Source organism: Periplaneta americana, chromosome 6, assembly GCF_040183065.1.
Source record: "Periplaneta americana isolate PAMFEO1 chromosome 6, P.americana_PAMFEO1_priV1, whole genome shotgun sequence".
Classification (NCBI taxonomy): domain Eukaryota; kingdom Metazoa; phylum Arthropoda; class Insecta; order Blattodea; family Blattidae; genus Periplaneta; species Periplaneta americana.
Window position 1 is genome coordinate 18,507,979 of NC_091122.1, and position 23,175 is coordinate 18,531,153.

Genomic DNA, 23,175 nt, shown 5'->3' on the forward strand with positions numbered 1-23,175 from the left:
AAGAAGAGAGAGAGCTTCCCAATACAACCGAAACCAGTCGTGACTTATAAGCAGTACAGTTGTCAGCGGTGGGTAGGACGTCTCCAAATCGGCTCCCCTCGCGCGTTCTAGTCAAGTTTAAACACTCTTCTAACCAGCTATCTTATTGGTTGAACTGCTGTTGTCATGGTTACCGGGGAGTAGCGTCATGTGGCCAACTCCTCTCTCCCGCTTTCGCATCTTAGACACTGTAGGCTGCTAGATGTCGACTGTACAGGTTACAGCGCTATCTGTTACTTTTAGGTACGAATTATTTGCACTATCTACAGTATAGCAAGCGGGCATCACCAACTGAATGTGGTCAACTTTACGTAACTTACATCTTAGTCGTAGTGAATAGTAAAATTAATATAAAAGGAAAAGTGTTCGTCATTTGCTGTAACTTGTCTGTGATCTTAATTCAGCTGAAATTTATTACTGCCATATTGTGTTCTGGTAAAATATTAAGGGAGGCTCGGCCTCCCTTGCCTCCCCTGAAAATCCGCCACTGGGACGCAGTGCACCTCATGGAGTTGAGACAATAAACAACGATGGGCTTAGAGTGATACGGGTACTAACTTCTCTGAAAGCAGCAAAACTCTTGGAGCTGATCTATTATGTCAATTGCGATAAGAGCAACAATGGGTTTAGAGCAACTGGAAACATAAATTAGTCAAGACTTGGCTAAGAAGCAATTCTTAACTGGTTCTGATGTCCCTAATTGCTACTGTTAAGGCATAAATACTGTGTTTAAGTTGTGAGAACTATCAACTTCATAAACTGGACGATTAGCCATTTCCTAAGGCTGAGAAAGTTTGGAAACCTCTGAATTAATAATATTGTATAGAATATTCTACGTTAAGAAAAAAGCATTGGTTTTATGGGCCTTGCCTAATACAAGTACAAACTATGTTGTAGGTAGGCGTTTCTATGGCAACTGGTCATTTGATGGAATAACTCCATATGCTCAATGCTTTTTTTTAATGTGAAATCCTCTATAATATAGTTCGAAAATAATTCTTGGTGACTGTAAAAACTTAAACCTGATAATGTAGCATTGTAGTCTGGTTGCATAGAATTGTTACACATGATATGAAGTGGTGTTAGGTTCGAATCTCATTTTCATGCTTTTATTTAGTACTTTTTGCTTTTCTTCTTTCTTCAATTCTTCTTAAAGTTTTCCTCATCATTCTCTTTGTATGTTTCTTTCTCTCTTTCATTCTTTCCTTCTTCAAACGTCTTCCATGAGAAAGTACTATGATCAGCCATTGAACTTATCACTGAAGATTGCTGCCTTATAAAACACTCATACAGACTGGGAAATACAATGTCTCTAAATTGGTTACATTTGTTAAGTCATAAATGACATCGCACTTTCATCAAGTAGGTCTTAAAGTCATAAGAAAATCAATCAAGCTCATCAGAACTGTCCCTAAAATCAACGATGTCCATGAGACTCATCGAATTCAAAAGATAAAGGTCCTATAGATAGTAGATGCGAGATTTTAATTGTTTTGCTCTAGGTTGACTTAGAAGACCATCATGATGTGTTAATTAACGTTACACAGTCATTGTTTACTAAGCAAGCACCATGCAGCCAGTATCGAATCTAAAATCCATGAGTGCTGAAATCCGATGAGCCCAATAATCACCACTGATTACTTTAAGAATGGTGTAAAGGGTTTCTGATGGATTTCCTGCCGTGATGGAAGTGCGATGGCTTATTGATGACTTGAAAATGTGTCCTTTCACACTTAATAGACATAATCTTACTACCAGAAGACCAACTTATAAAAAGAGCCAACGACTGCACTATACAGATCCTACATTTGTCTTAAGATACATTTAGAATTGCAATACAAGTTCTACCGCTTTATTCTTGATTCACACACTTTTAACACTTGTGTCTATTACTAATGATAAAACTGGCACGTTAAAAACTTGTTAAATTAATAACTTTTAATGATGTATTATATATTATATATAAATGACGCAGTGCATGAGGGTAAGCCACTAGAGGGAACCCAAGAGGTGGAACTTAAACTGAGAAGATTCGATCCGACACCGGGATGGGAATCCGGTGTGGCTTAGTGGATAGAGCATCACCACATAGAGCTGAAAACCCGGGTTCAAATCCCGGTGCTGGAAAGAATTTTTCTCCGTTCCACTCATCTTTCATCATATTTTAATAATGTACTGTGTTAAACTATGCCTTTACAAAGGTATAGTACCTCTTAAATTTCAACAGTTTAACACAGTATATGATTAAAAGTTGTTCATTTAACGAGTTTTATGAAACATGATAAGCAATTAAAAATGGAAGTACGACATTTACGAATATTTATTTCCTGTCCTCATTTCCATTTTCATTTATTTCCTATTTACAAAACAGCTTATATACATTCAATTGAAACTTAACAAATGTCATATCATGTTTCACGAAAAGCAATACTGTTACTATATTTCATTATACAATAAAACTTCAGTTATACATTTTTATGGAATCAAAGAAAAACGTGTAACTTAAATGATATTTAATAACATTCGAAATAACATTAGATTTGATAACATGTGATTATTTTACAAAAAGAAAAGTTAATTATTTTGGATTCCTTCTTCCTCAAACAACATCATTACTTGACGTAATATTATCGGAGGCAAGCATGGGCAGCTTCGAATTTCCACGAATTTCAAGGTGCTGCTACTGTCTTTTCACGTTCTTACATTTTCACAGCAAACCTAATTTCGAGGAAAATTAATTTAGAATGTATAAACAGCATTTCGTATTTCCTGGGGTGTAAAATACAATCATATATTTATAAAAAACGAATACCCAAAATAAATTAACATGGAATGTATTAGGAATTTTGTCGAAACTTCAGAAAAAAAAAGAATAAATGTGAAACATGTAAAAAGAAGTTTTACTGTACCATATATTCGAATACTTAACTTTAAACATAACTGGCAATAATAATATAGGTATTATTTTAAATTTAAAACATTAAAAACTTTTTTAAAAACAGTTCTTTGAACACTTTAATTTTTTTTATAACCCTACTATAAATATGAAAGGAGGAATGTGCCAATTGTTTATTCTTATAGAAATTGTCATTATTGATACCAAACAATCTACTATTGGCTATTAAATTCTGAATTTTCTTTTTTAATTTGAAATATTGAAATCTTATTTTCTCACTAATTTTTTGAACTACTGCTTTCTCAATAATTTCCCATTTTATTGGGTGCAAAGTGTTATTTATCTTTAAATGACAGTTGTATAGTAGTAGGCTAAGTTTAATTTTTCTTTCTGAATATACATTGACTTCATTTCATTTTGAATTCAAACTTTAGTACACTGATTTTTTATATACTGTACTGTGAAATTTTTATTGGGTTTTATGTCGACGTATTTCGGTTGTAAGTTGTCTTTCAAACTATCTTGTTAAACCAAATCTTTTTGTTGATCAATTCAATTTTTAGTCTTATATTGTGATATTGATTGATCAAATATTCCTCACTAGAAAGATTCATTTTTATGATAATAGAGATCAAATGCAATTTTCCAATGTTCAGGATATGTATAATACAATATATATATATATATATATATATACACACACATTCAAAACGTTAAAAACAGTTCTTTGAACACTTGAATAATAATAAAGTGTTCAAACAATTATTTTTAAAAAAGCTTTCAATGTTTTAAATGTAAAATAAAATATATGTTGTTGTTGTTGTTTTCTAATGCCAGGCGTTTGACAACGAAGTCATTTGACCTCTTGCACTCCAATATTTTTCAAAGATATTATCATGACCAGCCACTGAAGCACAGATTTTGAGGTGTTCCGAATCCATTTCTTGGTTTGAGTTGCACAATGGACAGTTAGTTGACTGATATATTCCAATTCTATGCAGGTGTTTGGCCAAACAATCATGGCCTGTTGCCAATCTAAATGCAGCTACAGACGATTTTCGTGGTAAATCGGGAATTAACTGTGGATTTTGATGCAGAGAGTTCCATTTTTTTCCCTTGGAATTGAGTTATCAAATTTTGTTTGTTGAAGTCTAAGTATGTAGATTTAATAAATCTACGTAATACGTAGATTTAGTAACAGGTCTGTAAGTAGCAGTGCTGCCCTTCTTTGCTAAAGCATTCGCATTCTCGTTTCCCTGGATTCCACAATGGGATGGTATCCATTGGAATACAATTATTTTATTGAGTGTTATTAGTTGAGAGAGCATTTTATTTATTTTTGCTATTTGAGATGAAGGTGTGTGTCTAGAGACTATTGACAGAATAGCTGCTTTGGAGTCTGACATAACTGCATTCCTAAATTTACTGATGTGGCATAGAAGATTCCTGAGACATTCACTTATTGCAATGATTTCACCATCAAAACTTGTTGTTCCATATCCAAGAGATCTATAAAGTGAGAAGAGACAGCACGTAACACCTGCACTGGCACCTTGTTCTCTGGAGATCAAGGATCCGTCGGTGTATAAATGAAGCCAGTTTTGTGGAGGGTACCTAATATTAATTGTCTCTAAAGACAATTGTTTCAGTATTTCAGTGTTTACTTCTGATTTCAGTATTTCTTCTGTTAAATTTAGATTATATTCTATATTTAATAGAGTTAAAGGGTTTGGTTTAATTTGTAAGTTTTCTTTTAAATTCGGGATATTGATTTTCTGTTTTAATTCTTGAACAATGGATATGAAACTTTTTTGAGTTTTCAATCTACAGAGAGGACTGTATGAATGCCAATTGTTTCCGGTAATCTGATAAGTTTTTCATATTGAATCAGCGCTTTTTCTTCTATTGTCATTTTGATGCTGTTAATATTAGTGAGGAATCTCATAGAATTTAATGGCGTTGTTTTGATTCCACCAGTAATGAGTCTGAGAGCTTGGTTTTGAACATATTCTATGTCGTTTATGAAAGGTGAAGTAATTAAAATTTCTCCGCAGTATGTCAGCACTGGCTGTATAAACATTTTGTATGTAGTGTTCAAAGTATTCCTAGAGCATCCCCATTTCTTTCCTGCTAGTCGTTTTAGAAGGGAGAATCTTTTACGAGCTTTTTCTGAAACGTATTTCAAATGGTTGCTCCATGTTAACTTACTATTGAAAATAACTCCAAGATATTTGGATTCAAAAGTCCTAGGAAGGTGTTGGCCATTGTATTGGATATTGAATTCTCTTTCTTTTTTACCGAGTGAAAATATTTGGTAGTTACTTTTGCTTAAATTGAGTGTCATCAAATTTGATGTATTCCATTCATGTAGTTGATTTAGAGCTTTAAGAGCAGAATTTTGAATTTTGTCTCTATGTCTGTAAGATCCGGAAGTACACAAAACTATATCATCTGCAAATAGTGCTGTTTTCATGTTTGATTCCTCTAATAGGGAGGGTGTCATTTATATAAATATTGAATAAAGTTGCGCTGAGGACAGCGCCCTGAGGTAGACCTCGATATGTTTGTCTGTAACTAGAAAGTGAGTTATTGAATTTAGTGGCAATGAATCATTGACTAAGGAATTCTGATATCCATCTGAACATATTGCTGGAGATACCTAATTTCTGGAGTTTTAGTAATAATTTATTTCTCCAAACAGAGTCATATGCTAACTGAAAGTCAATAAATATTGCCAAGGTATCTTCTTTCTTGTTAAAACTGTCTTTTAAAATAAAATATATACTATTGTATAATTAGGGACATAATAGTTGACCAACTTGAGTACTTTCTAAATCAAAGAATACCACATTGTGCATGCTCCAAGACAAAAGTTTTGGATCATATGATGAAGAGAGATATTCGCTTCACTTTTCTGTGTAAGTATTTCAGTCTATGCTGAGACGGAATTCTTACGACCTGCGATACAGATCTTGAAATATTTTTGCCTGCTCAAAAATTATATCTCTCACTGTACATAACTTGAACACCGTAAAATTGCATTTGACCTCTATGATCGTAAAAATAATTGAGGTATTCTCTGGAACAAGAACTTAACTATAAAATCTTGAATTTGAGATACAGAGCATCAAACATTTTAGATCTCATATAACATCATTGCTCGAATGTTTGTAGAGGGGCTGTGTTTGTTGGAAGGAAAAAATATTTTGTCAGAAGGGAGATGTATTATTGACGATTAAATATATGCTGAAAACAGAAAAACAATGTAGCGTATGTTAAGTTGTTATTCCAGAAAACATCTCAATTGGCAATAATCACAAGGCAGCCTATGCTAGATTTACTACAGGAACTAAGCCATCCATGCCTACTAGCCTACAAGAGTTAACAACACTACCATCATAATCTTTTCAAGAAAAATGCTTATTAAATGTACCATCTTTATTTTCCAGTTGATATGTACGCATAAGTAAAGGTTTAGAAAAAGATACAAAATCATGGAAAGATATATATCGACGGGGATGTTCAAAGTTCAACAAGGAGGTAGGTAGTCAACAGAGTCAGGTTGTTCCTCATTGCACTCCCATACACTTGTGTCGTTTACTGCAGAATACTTACGCCACATTGCACTGCAATAACCTGGAACTATGTTTTATGGTACTTTTACCTATCACCTCGTAGTTCGAACTCTGGGTCTTGAGGAGCCCCAACCTATCGATCTCTGGCGGTTTGAATTCCCAGGACAGCCGTGTGAGTGGCAGTTGGCTTCCCTCCACTCGTGTTCCAATCGAACGTAAATACCACCTGAAAAATCCATTTTGCATTAAAATGATGTATTGGTTTATGACTTACTTTCTCATCACAAAAGTAGCCTACTGTGATGCTGCACAACAAATCGATTACGAGATTTTTTCGGAAATCAGGGCGTAACCAGAGCTATGCTGGAAGCAACTCCTAAAATTGCTTCTAGTAGTAGGTTATTTTACGACGCTTTATCAACATCTAAGGTATTTAGCGTCTGAATGAGATGAAGGTGATAATGCCGGTGAAATGAGTCCGGGGTCCAACACCGAAAGTTACCCAGCATTTGCTCATATTGGGTTGAGGGAAAACCCCGGAAAAAACCTCAACCAAGTAACTTGCCCCGACCGAGAATCGAACCCAGACCACCTGGTTTCGCGGCCAGATGCGCTGACCGTTACTCCACAGGTGTGGACAATTGCTTCTAACTTCATGTCATTTTCAAATAAATGAATGAACAAACGAACAAATAAATAAAGAAAGAAATAAACAAACACATACATAAATACATAAACAGATAAATAAAAGTAAAGTAAAATATTCCCCATTGCAAGTCATGAAGGCCCACAGTGTAGAAGGAGACTACGGCTCTCACCTGTGCAGACAACTGGCATTAATGATAGTAGGGATGTATGTCCTGTCTTTACTCCTAAAGAAAATACCCTTGGTACTCATTTCTGTTAAAGGATGAGTAAAACCCAGAGCCATAGTGTGGCCAGAAGAACTAGATTATTGGAGAAAATCCATGACCCCATCGGGAATTGTCACAACCTTCTGTCTTGCAGCGTTATGTATTAACTGTAGTGCTACCATTCGCCTCCAAATAGATAAATAAATAAACAAAAATGAATGAATAAATAAATACATACCAAACAAACAGACAGTGAACCAGAGACTCACTGCCAAGAATTCGGCATTCTTTGAGCTCTGCATCATTTGACTTTGCTACACATCGTTATTACTAGACTTCGTGGAATTGCCACGAGAATCGCAAGGTTTACTACGCACGCGGTATAGACTGTATGAGAAGGGAGCGTGCAACGGATGGAGTATGTCTCTGATGTAAACACTGAGCAGTATACTGCGGTTACAATAAAACCTGTATCCTGCATTCAAAAAATATAATGAATGATCATTGAAGTAGGAAGTGTCTAAACATGTAAATACGCAATTATTTTGTAGTGAGATATATTAACTCTTAAAATTTAATGTAAGATACTCACATCATCCTTGAATATGTGCATTGCAGTAAAGAGTTACGTACATTTCGAGCGACTGCAAAGTGAACCTCCTCCGATGGTCACTCAAAAAGTTTTTTTATTGGTAAAATGTAATAGGTGCATATTTGAAGAACGGGAAGTCACTACTTTTAGTACACCAACTTCAGACGTCTTGTCGTGATCTGTTAGTAAATCATTTATAATACGAAGTTGTGAATAGGCAGAATTTTTAGCAATAATGTTTCTCAACTTACATTTCACCTTTTCTGAAATTAGTGAATTGTTATTTTGGATAACTGTTTGTGACACTTTATCCACTATATTATGGGCGTCTGAGAGTTTTAGTTTAGACAATTCTAACAGGATGATGCTTTTGGACACGAGTTTAAAATTAGAATCAATGAACAGAATATATTCCAATAGCTGTTCAGAAGGTAATGATTTTACAGCTGCAACAGCGGAACTGTCTGTGCTATCCAATGCATTAATTACCTTCATTATTTTTCCGTAATGTTCTGCATAATAATTAACAGAATTCAACCACGTTCCCCAACGGGTCAAGACTGGCTGAGGGTGTAAGGGTATTCCAGGGGCAATTGTTTGGAACAGCAACACTCTCATTGTAGTATGTTTGATTGAATTCTTGTCTGCACTGAACAAATGTTAAGCTCTGACTATTCCAACCACAGTAATGCAAAAAGAAGTGCTTACATAGTTATGCATTAGCTATAGCTGCTCTATCTATTTGGACCGATCACAACTCTTAACATGAACTGCTTATACTACAAGACCGGGCGGTCGCTCACCTCCTCTATACTACCGTACATCGGCAACCTGATTGCATGCTGCGTGTGGCAATTCAACGAAGTCTAGTTATTACACTAACTTTCATCAGAAGAGAAATATCGAAATTAGTGTATCCAAAAGTATGTTCTCTCCTTGTAAGGAATTTCTACATTAAACTCACCTTGTGGAATGATGTGGTTGTTCCAAATGGAGTGACCATGATGGCCATGCGATCGGTTGTGTGTGCGAGCATACAGACTAGATGAGTCTGCACAAGTTCTTCTCGTAAGAAGTGCTGCCATCTGCCGGACTGCTCGCTCCTCGTATTCTCGCTGGTTGTCCTGGTTATTACGGACTGACAGCTTTGGTTCCCACTGATTCTGCAGTTCCCTGAGGATGGAAGGAATTCTGTATAATTGCCTGTAACTTACGTGCATCTCATCCAGAATTATATCAGGACTAGAGCCAAGCATAATGGATCCAACAGAGTAAGTAGGGACATTATCCTCTAAAATTCAACATACGTTTTTCATTTGTTTTATCAGGATTTACAATAGCTGGTTTTAATAAAGAAATACTCTTAAAAGGTAAAATAGTAAATGAGGTTTGTAAGAACATTTTAGAGATTGATTAATCAATCAATCATCTTCTTCATGTATCCAGCTGTTTGCTGACAACATAAAGTCCACTTTAGCCCACTGTAATCTATTCAGTTGTTTTTCACGAGAAATGAGGGGTATTTTGATCGGTGTTCATTATAGATGCCTGTTGCTAATAGCTAGAGTTGGGGTGTAGTCAATATATACTGCAGGGCTGTGTCTTCTGCAACTGGTACTGATGATTTTAATTTATTTCTTTTGTGGTTTATGGATGGACAGTATAGAAGAATGTGTTCCAGATCTTCATCATGATTATTGCTCCACAGACAAGTAGGATTATCAGAAAGGTGAAATCGGAGTAGGTACAACTGTTTGACAATGTGACCTGTTCTGGCTCTTGTTAAAAATGTTTGAACATGTCTGGGCAAGTTTCGAATCAAGGAATAAAATGCGTACAATATTTAAGAATAAAGATCCTAAAAATGAGACTGGCTTATGCATTTACAAAGTAATATTTTATTTCAGTTCAAAATGAAGTCCGCTGTAGTGCACTGTAGTTTTCAGTTGGGGTAGGAAAAAACTACAAAATTTGAAAAAGTTTATTGTCGGCCATTACATAGAGTCAATCTACTGTGAGATTCAATGAGTGGTGTTGTTCCCAGCCATGCACACAAGGTATGATGGGAATCCTACCATCAAGTCAACACCCCAGTTTAGTAGGGTGCATATGTATTGGTAGTGTGTTGTGTTCTTTGTGACATTATTTGTGAGAAAGAAAGAGAAATGGCTTTCACTGTAGTACAGAAAATTTTTACTGTAGAACATTTAGTGAGAAAAAAAAAAACATTACAAGAAATTGATGTGACGTTTTAGACGAGAGTAACCGGAAAAACGAGTTCTTTCACAATCATACATTTATAAACAAAACTTATGGACGCAAGGGTTTATGGCATTAGAGAGTGAGATGGATCTATAGATCCAACAGTGTTTTTCGTAACAAACGAAGTATATTTTTTTAGTGTTTATGTGAACGCACAAAATTAGAGTATATGGAAAATCCACGTCATCCATCAGATTCAATTTCATAATATTAAGATATGCGGTAAGTATGAAAAGAAAAAACGCTTGGAAGCAGAAAGTGGTCACTTTGAGCAATACATTGAAATATGGTAAGCAGGACTAATGTCATGTGTAATTTATCTATAATTTTTTAATTTTGTGTGTTAATTTATTATTCATTAAATATAATTAAATCAGCTAACATGAATTAAATTAAATCCCGAAAAGACTAAGTATATGATTATGTCTCGTGATCAGAATATTGTACGAAATGGAACTATAAAAGTTGGAGATTTATCCTTCGAAGAGGTGGAAAAATTCAAATATCTTGGAGCAACAGTAACAAATATAAATGACACTCAGGAGGAAATTAAACGCAGAATAAATATGGGAAATGTCTGTTATTACTCGGTTGAGAAGCTTTTGTCATCTAGTCTGCTGTCAAAAAATCTGAAAGTTAGAATTTATAAAACAGTTATATTACCGGTTGTTCTGTATGGTTGTGAAACTTGGACTATCATTTTGAGAGAGGAACAGAGATTGAGGGTTTTTGAGAATAAGGTTCTTAGGAAAAGATTTGGGGCTAAGAGGGATGAAGTTACAGGAGAATGGAGAAAGTTACACAACGCAGAGCTGCACGCATTGTATCCTTCACCTGACATAATTAGGAACATTAAATCCAGACATTTGAGATGAGCAGGGCATGTAGCACGTATGGGCGAATCTAGAAATGCATATAGAGTGTTAGTTGGGAGGCCAGAGGGGAAAAGATCTTTGGGGAGGCCGAGACGTAGATGGGAAGATAATATTAAAATGGATTTGAAGGAGATGGGATATGATGGTAGAGACTGGATTAATCTTGCTCAGGATAGGGACCAATGGCGGGCTTATGTGAGGGCGGCAATGAACCTCCGGGTTCCTTAAAAGCAGTAAGTATAGAAACATGAATTAAATTCTACAAATACTGGTACTTAATATTTGTCACTGTCATTATAATCTTGTCACTGCAGCTTAGCAACCAATTCTCGAGTCTCACCTGTTCTTGTTGGGTAAAAAATAGTGATGAACCTCATTACGTCGAGGTTTAGCGGTAACACGGCGCACTGGAGCATGTGCGGACTCTTCAGAGTTGTCTTCAGACTCAGTACTGGAGGTTGTGGCGCTGCTGCTGCTGCTGTCGCTACTAGAGGAGTTGTCTGCATCGGCATTGCCTGTGCTGTTGCCTCCATTGCTGTTCACTTCAACAACTGACATCTGCTTCTTCGGAGGGGGGCGTACAGTTGGTGTGGTGACCGGCTTGTTCACAACGCTGTTAGTGCCACTACTGGCACTGCTGTTGTTTCTTGATGTAGTTGCTAACATAAAGACAATACTACTGTGCTTTCAGAGGATCCGCATCAATGTCACACAAAAATTTCATTACTCGAAAGTTAGTTAGTCTGAGTAGTATAGTAACTACCTAGCTTTTTCTGCTGTTCCTTCTTTTGATGGGACTCCCAGATCTTCGCAAGCAGACCTTGCCTTGGTCGTGGGGGTGCAAGCTCAATTCCTTCCCACCAGAGAACTTCTTTACTTATGTTTTCATTTCTTGTAGGGTCTATAAACACAAGAACAGTTTCGAAAAAAATAAAATTATTATTTACAAAGAAATATTCTGTCTCTTACTAAAATATCTATTACGCAAAGTGACTCTGAAATAAGGCAACAAACTCATACATATTGCAGTTTGACGCAAAATAAATACAAATAACGAAATTCGATGTTCCAAAATTATATTGTTGCGTAAGATACATGCATACATTTTATCTTTCCATGCTCAGATGTGGGTAGCTGTTCTGTGCATTTCCGCTTCCACTCTACTTCGCAAGAGTGGAAAGATAAAATGTATGCACTCTAGATTGTGATTAGGTTGTTTAAAGGTTTGTCATGAATGATTGGATTAACGAGTTTAATTATTCGCATTAGTCAATGAATTATGTACCTACAAAAATAATTAACTGAACAATAATGTAAAACAAAGAATAGAACTGTGATAAAAAAAACAAAATATATTATGAAAGTACCCAGTAACAATATTGGTGGAAGTAGCCTAAGGATGAGAAGGAAGTTGTGTCAGTGGCGGAAATTTTTTTTATCCAATTGCGTCATTAACCCATAAGTTCTTCTTTAATCTTAACAGCCAATCTCAACATTGAACAACATGAGGAAGCGCCTGCAGTCGACGTTATGTTCATGAAGAAATGGTGTGAGTTTGCTTTTAACAAGTCTATTCAGGTTAAAAGGCAAAAGAAGATTACATATTTTTTAAGTAGCCTAGCTGGATTTGTTCTGTTCGAATGATAAGTAATCTTGATTTTCAATCAATTGCTTTTAGCAGAGTATGCATAATATCTAAAGAACAGTAAGACAGTATTTTAAATTGTGTAAGTGTACTTTATAATGTGTTTACCAGATGTTTTCTTATTAAATCATAATAGAATTAGATAGCCAAGTATGTAAAATGTTTATTTTATTATTGTAATGGTACCTATAAATTTATTTCCTTGTTCTGACTAAGTAACATCTATAAATTGGATTATCCGGCCATTCTTTTATTCGATCAGGGGTCTCGTCCCATACAGGCTAGTTAAGAGGGCCTCCACTGTATCTGAATCGAATCTAACCCTTTTAGTTTGGATAAATGGAATCTATTGTATAACCTAGAAACTTCAACTGTATCTGAAAGTTCATACTTTCATGACAATTGTATCAAAACATTTCAATTTAAATTGAAATTATAGGTTTGTACCTTCAAAGTACAAATGAATGCTGATTATAATCATCAATACATACTGTGTCACAACATAATTTATACAGACATTTCAGATACAATTAATGGCATACATTTACACTAACATGCATAACCTACTAAATGAATAGACAACTTTTTCAGAAAAATATATCAATTCCAATACAAAATACAATTATTAATTAGTGAACCAAAGTACATGAACCCCTCAATTTACGAAATTTCTTTCGTGAATTATTTTTAATTATAAGAAATTTTGTTTTATTTTTTTAATAAAAACAGACTATTATTTTTAGTGTTCCTATTTTCTTTGTAGAAGGTATTCAACTTTTTAATGAGAGAAAAACTAACAACAAATCTCACTAATAAAAGTGTTTGGAGAACAAAACATTACCATAAGTCAAAATTTATCTGTAATTTGATTCTAACATAAAAATTCCTTTAAAATGATATGATAATGTACAGAAATAAAATAAACCTCATTTAAAGAGTAGCATTCCTAAGAGCACAAGAACAACAATCCTAGTGGGAACCAAGCTTCCCTTGTCTGCAGTGGTACCTCTGTTGCTAACAAGGCGGGTGAGTCTCTCTGGAAACTGCAGCGTTGGAGGTTCCAGTGATAACAAGTGTTGGTGCTTCATAAACAGCTTGTGAACTTCGACATCTCTTGGAGAGTTCAGTACAGGTGTATGTTCTTTGAACTGGCAACCCTGTAAAAGAAGCCCATCATTACTACAAGCCAGAAATGACATAGACACCCCAAATGAAGTCTTCCACTGTTCTAGAACAATTTATATGACAGAAAATAAGTTGCACTTTCGTTTTCTGAAAATCACAGTCATATCATAATCCAATCCTTCTCAGGAGAGGGGGGGAAATTATTTAAAATTTCTTTTCTCAAAAGTCATAAAATTTCGTTCTTAAAAAAATTCATAGCCAACATAAAAATCTACTATTATAATTATGCACTTGTTCATTTACTTACATATTTTATTATTGCCACAGATATTTTTTATACTGTATTTACTTATCAGATTTACTTATCAGTGCTAGCACTCCGGACTTACAAGCAAGAGAGTCCAGATTCAAATCCCGTAATACACTGAATTTATAACTTGTGTTGGGCAAGTCCATGGTTTAGCCAATATAGGAATTTTTTCTCGATATTTTGGTTCTCCTGTGACATCCCAGCAATTCTCAATTATCATCATCATTCACTGTAAGTGTAATGTGGACCTATTCTTTTTTTTTCTTCAGAAAATTTCACATGATTTTGAATACCTCATGACCTCCTTTCCATTTAAAATTTTGAAGTTGCATCCAAAATGGCGACTTTTGAGATAGCTGAGGGCTAGAATCGAATGTGTCACTGGTAGAGCATTTGATCTTACAAATACTGGTAACACCTAGTAATCGAAAATCAACCATATGGAAGATATTTATATGATTCAGACTTTTGATTTACCCTTCAGTTTTGCCAATTTTTTCTATCACTGAAGGTCGCTGAAAATATCTAAAATACAACTCGTAATTTTGTTCATCTAGTGCACAAGCTTCAGGGTATGGCAGATTCTATGAGATGTGCGATAGATCTAGCCACTTTTAGCAACAGTCCTCCTAATACTTCGGTTTTCTCTGACATTCTAATTCTACTAATAATGTATTATTATCATATCCCCATCGTCATCTCCTCTACCTCATCATCATCATCATCATCATCATCATCATCATCATCATCTCCTTGGCGTGAAAGGTTTATAAACAAAGCAATACTTGCGTATCAACTCATTCACTCCCTATCTTGAGCCTATGCTACGAAAAGCAGCACCGGTACAGTACCAGTACCTTGGCAGAGTCTGGAGTTCATGATAATTACCATAATACTTACTGACTGATTGTTGAGGACTTCAAAACGATAAGCCCTTTCACCACAACAAGGATATCGTCCAATGGGAAATGTCATTGCACGCTGATGCTCCATTGTAAAGAACTGCGGAGGTTCTGGATGGTGGCAGCACCACTGCATCTGATGCATTGGGAAGTAGTTATGGCAAATGCTGCAGTACAGAAAATGGCAGTCTCCCCATAGCCTCCAATAGACTTGTCGCCAGGCCTTCAGCTCTTGTCGCAGACTACAAATGTAGTCATTCAGGTTCCAGCTTGAGTCCCTGCAACAACAACAGACATTTGAGCAAGTCTTCCAATAGGAACCCGTTTTGTAGATTAACAACAGTAATAACGAAGTCAATAACATGGTGCTGACACACACTTTCTCCTCATATGTTTTACGTGTTTCAAAATAATTCAGTTCTTTTGCCATGTTGAGAATGATATTACTGTTTACAGTTTGTTTTCTTGAATTATTATTCAAAAGACACATAAATGAAATCATATAAGACGAGGGTTTTATCAAGGGTAATGACTACCTGGATTTTCCTGGTGAGAATTGGGAACTTTTGGGACTTACACAAAATTCGCAACGAAAAATATAAATAATTGTAGGTAATAATATGGTAATCAATTTCTTAGAACCAGGATCTGAGGACAAACTGTTCAGTTCATTTCAAATATATTTTCTTATTGTGCAAGAAACAAAATAATAATAATAATAATAATAATAATAATAATAATAATAATAATAATAATAATAATAATAATGAACATCATCATCATTCATCTAAGAGTTCAGACTAGCTGGTTTGTTTTGGCAAGCAAATAAGTATGAGATAGTGAGTAAAATTAAGGCGAACAAGCTCCTTCATTGTGATCCACACTGTTGACATTGAGTAGATTGTGCTCACCCAGCTGGCGCAGCACAATGTTATCAGACCTGTAACTCAGCCAACGTGCACAGAGTGAGGGACTAAAAGAAACTCGTGACGCTGTTTTATGTTATGCAAGCAATAATCTCACCTGATATGATTGCCATGAACAGTTCCAAAGTGATCCAGCCTCATATTACACGGCTTGCAAGGAATGAGGCCCCCCAGTTGGCGTAGAACTAACTTGTCACACCTCCCACACTTATATATACTCGCTAAACTTGCGAAATGTCCTCGAGCAGGTTCAGGGCTTGTCTCTGTCAGGGCCAAGATCAGTTTGCAGTACAGTCGGCTCTGGATTTTGTCTTTCTTGTCACGGAGGCCTTCCACGTCCGAGTTGGAAAAAAGATTTGCAAGCCTGGGTGAAACAGAAATGACCAGAAGACGTACAGTCTATAACATGATGCAATATCTTGAACTAGGATTAAATTAGATTATATTGAAGGAGGAGCCAGGTCATTCTAACACTGCAGCCTTAGGCTTATTTTATTATTTTCTTGCCTCTGTTTTTCTATGTGATTAGGTCTGTTCCTTGTGTTAGGGTTAGGAGCTTATCAATTATATAAATTCTTTGCAGGAAGTTTCTCCTTGGGATTAGCAATTCCTAGGAGTTTGTATTTTATGCTAGGTAGAGCTTCATATTCGAAGATTATATGAGAGGCTGTATCCTCCTCCTCATTAAAAATTCTGCAAAATGCACTTGAATTAGGAATTGTCCAATGTTATAAAATTCGGTGTATTCATGAGTATCCTGTGTAGGAAATTAAATAAAATATATATTTCAGAATATAAAGTACTGTATATATATGCTTTCACGTGTTAATTAACTAGGTTACCTTATTGACTAGTTTCGGCCTGGAGGGCATCTTCAGAACTCAATTAGTCAACAAGGTAACCTAATTAATTAACACATGAAAGCATATACTGTATACATACACTTTATATTCCGAAGTGATACAGTGTTAAAAGTTGTGTAATCAAGATGTATAAAATATGTAAGTTAACTAGCAACAAATGTTGCAATGTAGGCCTATTCATAAGATGAGAGTCATTATGTCAAAACTTACACTTGGAAAGAAGGAGGGGAATCTTTGTGACATTAATTTTAAGGGGAGGCAGAGGTGAATATTTCAAAATCCACAAAATGTATCCGATTTGTTTGAAATTGATCATGGATACTAAGTATGTTATTAGTAATGGACATACCAAGTACAATAGTTCTGTAAATATTAATAGTTTTATAAAACTTTATATCATTTGATATAAAATGCTCCATGCACTATATTGTAAGAAATTTTCAATATTTCTTTTTATTTATATGTTCAAAGAAGGTACCGTATATAAATAATGATAAGTATTAGTTTATTATGGGAATAATATAGTAATACAGTTATCTTGGTTTTAATTTCATACTTTTAAGGGCATAAAATCAAAAACTAACATCGGAATAACAAAATAAAGATAATAAAAATGGAAAAAACCAAATTTTCATTTTTTCTTCAGTTTTGTTCGAAAATTTCACCTCTGACTCCCCTTGAAGAGAATGGAATGATTTGAGAGTCATACCCCAGGAACTGAATCCTCATGTTGTAAAGTACCAGTATTCAGTTACCTGGTCAGGATACTGTCATTAAGGCAAGCCAAGTTAGTAGAAGTCTTCGCTATTTCATTCATATTTCGACGGCAGAATTCGAGACAGTCTTGCAGCAAAGGGTCCATTTGTAAGAATGCTGCTGATACCAAAATTGGCACCACATTACCAGCATCTTCAAATAACAAACAGAAAGCACCATAAATACAAATGCTAAAATTTCACTTAACATAAATCTATTGTTACAGCTGCAATGCATTGCTTTCTATTTACACAATATTGGTATATTTGATAGTCCCTCCTGCCCACTCTGCAATATGGAAGAATATATTACTAGTGCACATCTACAATCACCATTATTGGAAAGCAAGAACAAAGTTATCTTCCTAACTAAACTGTTTCATTGTTTAATTCAGCAACCCGTTTTTTATGGCGTTATGTTGCTTGTTATATAGTCGAAAATGACCTCTGATAAAATTCAGTTCTGCATTATAAAAAAATCGATAGGTGCATAACTTTATTATGCTGTTTATCTTTGCATAGAAGCAATTGTTGATGAAATCACGTGGAAGGGAATACAAAAAGAACAATGCAAAGACTTGGAGAATACAAAAAGAATAAGTCCACTGCTGTGAAGTAACAGTTAGCATGCCTGAGAATGAAAGAAGAGGGCTCGAGTTCAAATTCTGGTTGGAACAAGTTACTTGGCTGAGGTTTTTTACGGGGTTTTCCCTCAACCTAGAGCAAATGCTGAGTAACTTTCAGCGTTGGACCCTGGACTCATTTTGCTGGCAATATCACCTTCACCTAGTTCAGTTGTTATATAACCATAGCAGTGGAAAAAGCTATAAAACCAATAACCAATTAAAAAAACAAAAGAAGAAGGGGAATACAAGAGAAATATAAGGAGGATGGAATAAGAACAAGGAGAATACAAGTGGAATACACGGAGAAGAAGGGGAACAAGGAGAACAAGAAGAATTCAAGGAGGATAGAAGGAGAACAAGGGAAATACAAGGAGAAAGTTGTGTGGCAGAACAAGACAAGTAGTTAGACGTAAATTTCTTAGCAGCCCTGTTCCAACACAAAAAGCAATAATAAAGTTAGTGAATAAGTTTAATAAAACAGGTTCTGTGACTCACTGGAATAGAAAACGAATATGTCACGTGCATACAGAAGAAAAATTTAATGAAATAGGATCTGCCTTTGGAACACAGCCCTCAAAAATTTCTTTTCTGAACTTGATGCACATCTTCCAGATGAATATAGGCTAGTATGATGACACAGTGAATATCTCACCATTGCACAACACTACTGTATTCTCTAAAGAAATCCCACACACAACTGTCCTACTCCAATGAAATCTCACTCATGACTGACTACAGGGGGAAGAACACTAGCAATTACATGGGGCTTGGCCACCAAGCAATGTTTCAGGGCTTTTAAACTGCCTGGTCTGTGCTATTACCAGTATGGTATCATATGTATATGCACCTGATGAATACAGTAAACTAAATTTTTCTAAGGTTTGTCAGATCATTTTAATGCTAATTTTTTATTTTAAAAAATCTAAGAAAGATTCTATGTTCATACAAAACTTTCTAAGTAGGGAAATCCTCGTCTGTGAAAGAGAATACACACAACAAAAGAAACGCCTGAATCATTAAATTGTTTTTTTCAGATTTGAATTCTGAGCCTGGAGTTGGGCAATTTCTCCTGCCCCTTTCACTGGCCCACTTACTGCATTCATCACTGAGTTCAGGACACAGAATATTACCAAAAGCAATTGCTAGTAAACTTCTGAAAGTGATTAGAATTTTATGTCTCTAAAATTAACTTAATTTTTATATAAAAGAAGCAGATACAATGGATTAATTGAGACTGAAATGCTCACTGCTATTCTAATCACCCCTTAGTTATATCTATTCTATCTTCAGTGTAGTACCAATATTGATAGTGTTATGAACATCTACATTGATTTTAAGCTTCGTATCTTAAAGGCACTAGAGTACGCAAAGTTAATGAAAAAATTTACCAAGTTTAGGCCATGTCTCTGCTGACACAGAATCCCTTTTCACCCAACGCATTAGCCAGTCGAAAATTGTGATGTCACAATGCACTGATATATCCATATCTTCAAGTTTCTGACCTATAATAATAACAACGAAACTTTAGTGTCTCATAAAATAAATTAAAGCAATAAAATTCTATGCAGCTACTTAACACAAATACCTATATGATTCAATAAGGGAACTGTTAACCAGATCATGTCGAAACCTCCCCTGTAATTGCGCACACATATTTTCACAGCAGATGGAACAAAATTAATTAGTTGCCCATATAAAAACTAAAGCTGTGACATCTTACAGTACTTGGAATGTTACATTAAGAAACGGAGAGAGTAGTTGAGCTGCTATCCTCCATGAATACTTATTCTGTCACGTGACATGTGAAATAAGCTCATGCACTCAAGATGGGGGTTTCTCAAATATTGTATAACCTTCATTCAAGCTTCAATTTCGCAACCTTATAAGAAATAAGGGCACCTAATTTTTTTTTGTATTTGTCTCTCTGCTGTGGAGACCTACCTATGTGCGCAGTTTGAGGGGATGTTTCGAATCGAGCTCATCAACATTTTCCTCGGAAATATGGCATTTACCTGTTGTTACTTCAGCAAAGTAACCCATTTTAGATACTAGGAGCTTTTGTGGACATCGAAAATCCCTTTTTAAATTCTTTACTTCATCACATACATGAATCTCCACTTCAACCCTAAAATTAAGAGATTATACATACATTGGAGAAATTTATCAAGAGTTACAAGTTCCTTCAAGAATATTAAATTCAGAAGAGACCTAAATGGTTACATGAAGCAGTGAATAATGCCAAAATTAATAGGCTCTTCACTGTTTAGTACACTCTTTTAACATTTGTATAATCACTGATTAACAATAGGCCTATGTAACTTCTTTACTGTATTGATATAGAAATATCTGGATGACTAGTTTCGAGGTGGTGTCCCTCATTGTCTGAAGCCTAGAAGACTAGGCTTTGGACACTGAGGGACACCACCTCGAAACTAGTCAGCTGGGTATTTTTATGTTAACACAATAAAGAAGTTATTTTGTTAATCAGTAAATAATAGGCATAAGTGAGCAAGACAAAATTGAATGCTTTGAAGAAGAAGACGAAGAATAAGAAGAAGAGTACTGAAAGCAAAGACTTACTCTCCTGATGAGGATTTTCTTCTGTTGTTGGCAGCCAACTTGTCCTTTGAGGACTGACTGGAAAGAGATTTCTCCATTGAATTTAGTGTTGGGGGTTTCTTGGTATCGCAAGATGTCAATTTCTTAGCAGCAGGGTGAACTGCTGACTGTTTTGGCACAACGTATGGCAACACAGAATCCAGCAGGCCTTCTTGGATAACTTCGTTCAACTTTCGTTTCATGAGGTGTTCAATATTCTTGGTGCTATCCTCATTCGACTTCTTATCTTTACAATCTGATGAATCCTTTTTATTTAACGACATTTTTCTCTTGGTTTCTGCTATTTTTGCAGAGATGTGTAACTTTCTTGGTGGTTCCACGACAATTTGGTTGCTATGTCTTTTCACTTCAAGTGACATTCCTCCTTTTGGCACAATCTTGCTCTCTTGCTTTGCATCTCCATCAACTTTACTTACGGAGCAATCACTTTCAGTCTTATGTTTTGATATCTCTGAACATATTTCAGAAGATTCTTCCTTTATTTTATCCAAATCGTCCTCTCTGCAGTCACCACTATCGGAAATGCTACTTGACTGTTTCAAAGGATATATGTTTTGATCTTCAGTTTTGTTCACACTGGTTGTTTCCTCCAGAACTGCCTTGAAGATCGAGCTGTCCTCTTTCACAGCAAGTAAAGAGGAAACAAACTCATTCATTCCTATGTCTTGCCAGTCTATTTCGACTTTGTCAACTAAGTCATCAGGAACACCTTCAATGGCTTCGTTTATTTGATAAGCTGTACGAAGAAAATCCAAAAAATCTTTAAAAGATATTTCAGAACATGGCCTTTTCTCAAACTTTCCACAAGATTTTAAAGAGGCTTTAGGTGATGTCTTGTTAAGTGAATTGGGTACTGATAATGTTTTTGCTTTTAAAAGTGTTGAGCTTTCTGTATTTACGGCAGCCATTATTATTGCATTTTATCGGGATATTATTAAATGTAAAAAACAAAAATTTTATATGATGAGTAATCTCACATATAAGTTCAGTCAGTTAGCACCTCTTAATTCACCATCTGCAAATATAATTAATTAAATAAATGTTAAACATATCTACACTAGTCCTACAATGTTTTTAAATTGTCAGTATTTCTATTAAAATTTCATATACCCAATATTAATTGTAATATTACCAATATTTTCCTTGTTTTCCATATATCATTAATATTATTAATAATAATAATAATAATAATAATAATAATAATAATAATAATAATAATAATAATAATAATAATAAGAGGTAGGCCTAACAAACTATAAATTAAACATTAACCTTACTTTTTTTAAAATTACAAATAACATTGACAGAATATTTAATATAAATAATATTTACTTGAAACCAATTTTGAAGTTCCAAAATTACAATTCCAAAAATCGTTGCAAGGAATGTTTTAAGTCCATTTAAAGTTTATGTGTGAACATAATTACATAAACAACATGACTGTATTTTAGAGATGCATTACTTTAATTCATACTATCCATATAATTTATTTATACTACTCGTATATTATTATTGCCAGCATTAACCAACATGCCATCTTGTATAGTACTACTGTCAACAAGCTCATCACATAAACAGTCTATTTTTTGTTACTAACCTATAATATAAACAAATAGTGAAAAGTAATTATTACTCTACCTTACTGGCAAATAAGCAGTGCTGCAAAAAATTATAAAGGTTGCTAATGCCCAGAAATGGGGTTTCCAACCTCTTACTACTAGTTTTCTTTTTTATATCGATCTTCAGCTGGTTCAAAGCCATCATCCAAACAAATCAGTTACAACAGTAATGGCCAAGGCCCCCACCACTTGATGCTAAACTTGTACCAGGTTCTGCAAGGCAAAGATACTAACCTACTGCTGACTACATTATACAACTGAAAAATCAATATTTGTAACATTCACATCATCTTATAATGTGGCGTCTTGCTGAAAACATAAGTCCAACTAGAATTTCAAAGTGAATAATAATATAATTCATTGAATTCTGTTAGTAATGTACCCATGTGTGTATATACATATGTATTCATTTATTGCTATTATTATTATTATTTATACTGTATGTAATATGTAAATGATATTGTAATCAGTAAAGGGTTTTCAAATGTTTTTTTATTGTAACTTACATTAACTTTCAGACCATACTTTTTAGCTTTTTAAAACTTATTCTTACAAGATTATTTCATTCAAAATTCCCAATCTAGCAGTTCAAATTTTATATGCATTAAATTATAGGATTTCTTATTAGTCTATTATTTCCTTATTCTCTTGGGCTGAGAAAGCAATTTTATTATTACAATGCTACAAAATAA

The 23,175-nt window shown here is 34.8% G+C and overlaps 1 protein-coding gene across 1 annotated transcript; it reads right to left on the reverse strand.

The window, feature by feature from the left end:
* Positions 1-1,877: 1,877 nt before the first annotated feature.
* On the reverse strand, positions 1,878-22,763 carry LOC138701075 (SANT and BTB domain regulator of class switch recombination). Its single transcript, XM_069827632.1, has 12 exons — positions 22,503-22,763; positions 20,826-21,879; positions 20,258-20,370; positions 19,634-19,747; positions 17,620-17,773; positions 16,099-16,365; positions 15,074-15,353; positions 13,745-13,895; positions 11,857-11,994; positions 11,434-11,752; positions 8,921-9,129; positions 1,878-6,736 (listed from the first exon to the last, which is right to left on the reverse strand). Exons 2-12 carry the CDS (start codon positions 21,770-21,772, stop codon positions 6,603-6,605), a joined length of 2,826 nt encoding a protein of 941 aa, XP_069683733.1. The 5' UTR covers positions 21,773-21,879; positions 22,503-22,763; the 3' UTR covers positions 1,878-6,602.
* Between the last annotated feature and the right edge of the window lie 412 nt (positions 22,764-23,175).